General features: G+C 52.2%; 1 protein-coding gene across 1 annotated transcript in view; it reads right to left on the bottom strand.

Annotated features, from left to right (window-relative positions):
* Nucleotides 1-5967: 5967 nt before the first annotated feature.
* Nucleotides 5968-7154, bottom strand: part of GALNT18 (polypeptide N-acetylgalactosaminyltransferase 18) — a 349951-nt gene continuing 348764 nt past the window's right edge. Inside the window, exon 11 of the mRNA XM_043902975.1 lies at nucleotides 5968-6393. Coding sequence (XP_043758910.1) covers nucleotides 6247-6393 — 147 coding nt within the window. The 3' untranslated portion in view covers nucleotides 5968-6246. The remainder of the gene's footprint in view (nucleotides 6394-7154) is intronic.

Here is a 7154-nt window from a genome sequence, read left to right as displayed (position 1 = left end):
CTATGTGAGCTGTCCATAGGCCCCCTCACCTGCCTCTCCATATGCTGGTCCCCAGGATGGAAGAGCATGTCTCCATCCTCCAGTTAATACTCCTCAACATAGCTCAGCTCAGATGTCACTTCCTCAGCACCCAACTCTTATCTTCTTCTTAATACTTAACTACAGTTCAATTTCACATTATTTATTCAATTATGTGGTTAACATTTGTCTTTTCCACTAGTATGTAAGCTCTATGAAGGTAGTGGCTGTGTCTCTTTTCATTCACTGTTGTATCCCCAGCACACAGCACCCAGTAGATGATTGGTACATAGGTGCTGAATGAACACACAGATGCATGCCAGGCACTGTGCCAGGAGAGAGGGATACAAGACAGATTAAGTGATGCTGCTTCCCTCAAGATTCTCATAGTCTAACAGGAGGGACAGCACAGGTAGACTGATCATTTCAAGGGGTCTGCGGAGATCAAATCAAAGAATTGTTTGATGGGGATAAAACACATGTAGAAGGGAATGTAAAGAGGCCCAGTCACACCAATGTCAAAGAAAAACTAACTTGCATTCTCACAGACAGAGCATATCTATATGAAAAACAGCAACACTGCTCTTGGAGACTGAAGACCTAGATATGAATATGAACTCTTTCATTTACTAGCTCTGAGAACTTGTGCAAGTAATTGATCCCTTCGGAACCTCTTCTATTCCTCATCTGTAAAATGGATGCTTAATATTAACCTCAAGACCTACATTGAGACTTCCCTGGATGTACATCTAAGTGTGTAGACTGTAAATGCACATCATGAATATTTGACTGTTGGATCTCTTTTACTTCTGATCACACTGAACCTTGGTGGTCGACCATCCCACCCAAGACAACGTTCAGATGGTGAGCACCCCACGAGAGATGTCCTTTTTCCCTGTGTCTGCACAGAGGGACCTAAAAAGAGATCCAGATGAGTACATGACTCTGCAACCACCCATGACCCCTGGAGAGGAGGTGAAGCTGTTTTAAGGTTTGGCCCACTTGACGGAGTTTGGACACACTGTCCAGTTTGGCTTATCTACCCAAGTCTGAAGCGGAGGAAAGAAGTTACGGCCTCGCCTCTGTCCTTGTCCTTCCTGGTGATCTTCCTTGAACTGTTAATCGTGAAGCTGCATTCTGAGCCTCCCTGACAATGGTTTCCATGTGTGGGCACTGGGCCTCCAGGGCCAGGGCTCCAGAGCTCTAATCATTCTGCCCTCTGTTCACCCTTCCCCTCTGCCCGCCTTTTCCCGGGGCCCCCACCTGCCTGTCTTGCTGTTAACATCGAAGGACAAATGCAGTCCTATATTTCAGAGTCATCTGGCAGATCTGATTAATTTTGGAAATGAACAACGCAAAGATTCATCACAAACTTTCAGGTATGAGCAGCCATAAACAAAACCAGAGCACGGAGCACTATTTATTTATTAAAACTGTAAATTGAAGGGAAATGGGCTATTTATTTTGCACGATGTCTTCCACAGAAGTAATTGGCTCATTAATCACACTCTCACCGTGGTCACGTTCGGAAGGTCAGGCTCACCAGGGAAATGAAACAGGGGGCGGTGTTTACAGCTCTGGCAGCATGTGGAGCCCCATGAGGCTGGCTCCTGGGGACCGTGGCACATCCCAGGGAGATTCTATATCATGCGAAGGCAGCCAGGCAGTTGGGAGGCGGTGTGGCATAGTGGCTGGGGGGCTCCCTGGGGGCTCAGCAGTGAAGAATCAGCCTGCAATGCAGGAGATGCAAGAGACGTGGGTTCAATCTCTGGGTAGGAAAGATTCCCTGGAGGAGGGCATGGCAACCCAGTCCTGTATTCTTGCCTGGAGAATCCCATGGACTGAGGACCCTGGCGGGCTCCAGTCCATAGGGTCACAAAGAGTCTGACATGACTGAGTGACTGAATACAGGCACACACTGGGGAAGGGATCCAGTTATACCAGGGGCATTTCCATGACCAGGAACTGAAGATGGATGAAGTGTGAGTAGAACATCTTACGCGAGCAGAAAGTTTTGGGAAAAACACCTCCATGCTCCTCTTTGCTCAGGGGATCACTTCCTTGGATAGTCCATTTAGTAGTTCAATCTCTTCTGGAAATCCTGGTGCTCCTCACCAAGGAACCCAGGGGCAGAATTTGAGTGCACCCTTCAGACAGAGCACAGTGCCCCCTAGGGGCTACTGTGAGGGTGGCAGCAGCAGGAAGTGGAATGTCACCTGGAAGGGGACAGGGAGGGATGGGGGAAGGGATTGGGGGAGGGGAGGGACCAAGACTGGTTCTGAATTTAGGCCACTGGGCTCAGCTGCTTCTCTCACCAGGAGCGGCTCCTCCTGGGAGAAGCTTCTGTGCCATGGGCTGGATGCTGGGTGTTTTCTACAAAAAATGCTATGTCACAAGCAGGATCTTCTGTATACTTTGCTGGGCCCAGTACAAAATAAAGATACGGAGCCCCTGGTTCAGAAATTATCAAGACGGTGACAGCAGAACATCAGACTAAGCTGGGGCTGGAGGTGGCTGGAGGGGACTCTGAACTCAGGGTCCCATGCCACACAACCATGAGGCCACGTCTGGCCATAGGTTCTCCCTGTGGGGACCAGGGATGGGCCTGGGCCCCCTTTCCTGGGTACAGTGATGGGAAGGCTGAACAGAGAGAAGAGGCATTATGTGATGATGATCTTTAAAGTCTGGTTCCCAGGCGTGACCACACTGTGTGATCTGAAAAAATATCCACATTAGGGCTAATGCCCCCAAGGCCCTTTCTGGCCAATCAGTTGGTAAAGCACCAAGGAGAGACATAGTTCCGGTCTGTGGGCAGAGAGATGGACTGAGGCCAGAGCCAGGCAGTGGGGGTCTTGTGGGGTTGGGAGCTGGAGGTGTGCCCACCGCGATCCCCTCTCTCCTCTTGGGTGCGAAGGGCTGGAGAATGAGCAGGGCTGAGCACACAGTTTTGGGTGACTCTGTCCTGCACTTATTTTCTGATCATGAGGAAAGCAAGCAAACATAGACTCTTAAGGCCAGGGAGTCTCTGTCTTGCCTCAGAACTCCCTTGGATCTCTTGTCTGTATTTAGAAAGAGATGACAAGAATAAAAAGGCTCTGATTTCCAGCAGCCTCTGCTTCACAGGGACCATGTTAAATAATTTTAAATCACGGCAGCCTTGTTCCTGTAAAAAGACTTTTGGAGAGTGGACAGAAATAACTTTCCCATTTGGAGTCAGTGTGTGTGTGTGTGTGTATGTGTGTGTGTGTGACATACTGCATGCATGTGCACACACGTGGATGTGTGAAGCCTGTGTATGTGCATGCAAACACTGAAGGTGCAAACGCATGCCTACCTGTTACTTGTGTGCAGAGCAGTTGTAGGGATTGTGTGTGCGTCCACATACAATTAAAGGTCTGTGCATGAGTAGATTCTAATGTCTGACATCTTTACACCCTGCTTCTGGCAGTCAGTCTTGTTTGTTGTAAAGAGCAGGGGCAAGAGTCAGCAGCATGTGAGCAGGCTGGGTCTGGGGTGAGGGGGGCTGTCTGTTGTCCCCGTCTGTGTCACGGCCCCATCAGAGCTCCATGTGGTGGGTCTGCTGCCTCCGTTCACCAGCATCCCTCCGTCCTCTGCTTGCCTTGGCTTCCCCCTCTCAACCTCAGCACACACAGGCTCTGGCTCGCTAAGCTCTCTGGGGCTCATCTCTGTGTATGGTTGTGGCTCCTGGCCTTCTTCACCAACTGTGTCATGGTGCCAGTGTGCAGGCAGAATGTGATCAGCCCAGCTCACCTTCTTGTGTTGTCATCAATCACTGACCAGTCTCTGGATACTGCCCGCAGGTCTGGTCAGATCAGCTATTGGGGGGAACCTGGCCATGGTGCAAGTGGGGTCACTGATGGGGCTGTGGTTGGGACAGTTTTCCTTAGAAGTGCGTGGACAGAGGGCCATGATGAATATCCCAGGTCCTTCAGCAAAGCCCCTGTCACCTGCTCAGGACCCACCCTGTAGAGGCAGGGATACCTAGGCTGCCCCACAGGCAGGACTTGCTGGGCAAAGTGGGCTCAAGTGGAGGCAGCCTTCTAGGGTCTGGGGTCTTCTCTTCCCCCTCCTCTGATCCCCTGTTAGGAGTTAAATTGTGCCCCCTATTCATATGTTGAAGTCTTGACTTCAGAATATTACCTTGTTTGGAGATGGGGTCTTAACCAAGGTACTGATGCTAAAATGAGGTCATTAGGATGGACATTAATCCAGTACAAATGGTGTCCTTATAAGAAGGAGAAATTTGGAAACAAGACACAGAGAGAAGATGGTTATTTACCAGCTAGGGAGCAAGGCCTGGCACACCGCCTTTCTTCACAGCTCTCGGGGGAATCAACACTGCCAACACCTTCATTTTGGGCTTCTGGGCTCCTGGATCGTGAAACACCACACTTCTGTTATTTAAGCCTGGTCTTAATACCTGGTCTATGGTATTTGGTTACAGAAGCTCCAGCAAACTAGTACACACACAAAGAAAAACTTGCCGAAAAGAAGGGAAGAAGCCTTTGGACACCACCGTCCCTAGAGGGTGGACTAGGGCTACAGACGTCCTGTGAGGGTGTCAGCCAGGAGGCCAGGCCTTCTTGCACTCACACCCACCCCTGTGTGTAAGGCCCCTAACCTGGGTGCTTCTGACACTTGGCCCTTGGACTCACTGCAGGAGGAAGCTCTGAGTCTGGCATCTTAACTAGGTGTTTACCATCTTTGGTGAGACCCACTGAAGGCCAGGGAAAAAAATCTCATCCTATTTGCATTTCAGAAAGATTCCTTGAAAACTAGTGTGGAGGGGAGATGAGATGGGGATGGAAGAAGGCTGGAGATGGGGAGGCAGGTCCTCGTGAGTGATGAGGGGACCCAGGGAGGGGATTCTGGGGCTGTTGAAGGAGCATCACTGCCACGATGGACTGACAAGATATGGGAGTGAGGAGCGGGGAGGTGAGAGACAGAGAACTCTGGTGTGAGCGCCTGGAGGAGGGCGGTGCTGGTCACTTGGCTGGGCCTGGGAGGATGAGCGACAGCTCTGTTTTCTGCATGTCAGATGAGCACTGTCCAAGGGACAGCCACCCAGCTGCCCGGGGCCCGTCAGCAGTGGGTGATGGGACCTGGGGCACAGAGGAGAGGTCCGGGCACAGACGGGGATTTGAGTATCACTGTGTCATGGGTGGGGGCCCTTGTACGGAGGGACTGGCTGTGAGCTGCTTCTCCCAGGAACAGGGCTAGAGACTGGCACTCAAGAGGTGATGGGGGCTAGCACAGAAGGAGTAGGGGTGATGACACAGGGAGGGAGGAAACACACAGGGGAAGCTGGCCACCTACAAGCCAAGGAGCCCCTGAGGCTTCTAGATGCTTGGAGAGAGGCCTGGACCCGATTCTCCTCACAGCTCTCAGAAGGAGCCAGCCCAGCTGACACCCCGACTTCAGACTCCTAGCCTTCGGAACCATGTGACAACAGCTGTTTAAGCCACCCAGTGTGTGGCACGTTGTTGCTCCTGGGAACTAATGCACCGTGATTCATGGAAGGAGCTGATGGTCTCAGCAGCTGGATGTGGCAGTTGCTGATGCAAGTCTCACTGCTGAGTGCCTGAGCCATGGACAGCTTTGGGCGGTGAAGGCGGTGGCTTCTGGAGAACAGTGTGGTCTGAAGCCCAGTGGCTGATGAGCCTTCCTGGTTTCTCAGGATGAAGGACTAAGGCGTCCTGTGGAGGCAGAGGGAACCCTCTCTCTGGAGGTGACCCTGAGGTCAAGGTGCCCGTCTCGTCTCCCTGGGCCCCACAGAGAAAGCTGGCAGCTTGCACAACAAGCCCCCACTGTCTGCAGGGCCTTAAAGCCTCGTTTCTCAGGGGTGGGAGCAGGGAGGGCAAACACAGCCACGTCTTGGGCTCCAAGTTCAGAGGAGACAGGCCTGAATCTCCATCAAATGACTAACACCCCTTTTCTTAATCAATGGTATTTTATTGTCAGTTATAAATATTTACCACGTGTCCCCTATTTACAGTTGCAAAATAGTTTATGATATTATACCCTCATCCACCATTCGGCATCTTTCTATAAACTCCATGAAAATTGAATAGGAAATACAAAGCTCTTTTGGGGGCCCACCAACCTGGTTCCCCAGACTCCAAACACCCCCACACGGACAGCAGGCAGCGTTGCAGCAGGTGCTACACAGTAGCAAAGGGGCGGGGCGTGGGGTGGCTCCCGGCGGGGTCAGGATGCCAGGCTTCTCAGGACGTTGGTGATGCTCCAGTGCTGGCCCGAGCACCTCTGCAGCACCAGCTGGAAGCCGAACTCCGCTTCGTTGTTCTCCTGCAGCTCCAGACAGCGCTTGGACTTGCGGTTCTGGATGGGGCCTCCCTAGGAGCCAGGGTGGAGAGTGGGGTCAGAGGGTGTGGGGGAGCCTCAGGCCCAGGGGCTGGTGGGGATCACTTGTGGGTGCAGACGCGTGGGATCCTGGGAGGCTGTGGGAGGTCTGGGTTCAGCGTGCCCACAGAGCCTGAGGCTCCCCATCTCCAGGGGCTGATTTCCTCCCCAAGACGGAACCCTATGCCTCTGTTTTCTTCACAAGGCCCTAGTCCTTTGTTAGGAAAGAGGACAGAAATGCCCCAGCCCAGCTTCCATCTACCTAGCTGGGTGTGGCATGCTGGTTTGCTTCTATTGCGCCTGCCATGGGGGCTGGGCCCTGCTCCCCATTTGTTCTGCAAATCCTGGTTCCTTGGGACCACCCCATGATGGGCCTGAATGTAAGCATCACCAGAAGCCCAGGACCTCCTGCTTTTAGGATCCCTGCTCTCAACTGGACCTCTGGAGTCATCAGTGCTGGCCTCAACCAAACCCAGGCTCCTCGATACCGTCTTACGGCCCTGGGCTCCGTCAGCCCTGGATATGCTTGGTTTCCGTCTATGCTGCTGATGTTCCAGGAGGTTCTGTAGCCATGCATACTCAGTCTATGCTCAAAGCCCTTGAAAGAAGGGAGGTTCTGCTTCTTAAAGCAGCCCTACAGCAGCAAAAAAGAAACCTCCAATTTTTGCTTTTAGTGAGATCCTTGCAGGCCTTAGACACTCTGAGGCTGCTGATTGGCACCTGGCTGTCAGTCCAGACTCTCGGAGTATCTCTGA

This window comes from Cervus elaphus, chromosome 1 (genome assembly GCF_910594005.1).
Source record: "Cervus elaphus chromosome 1, mCerEla1.1, whole genome shotgun sequence".
Lineage (NCBI taxonomy): Eukaryota > Metazoa > Chordata > Mammalia > Artiodactyla > Cervidae > Cervus > Cervus elaphus.
The sequence above is the reverse complement of the archived record's forward strand: the minus strand, read 5'-3'. Positions and strand labels throughout refer to the sequence as shown.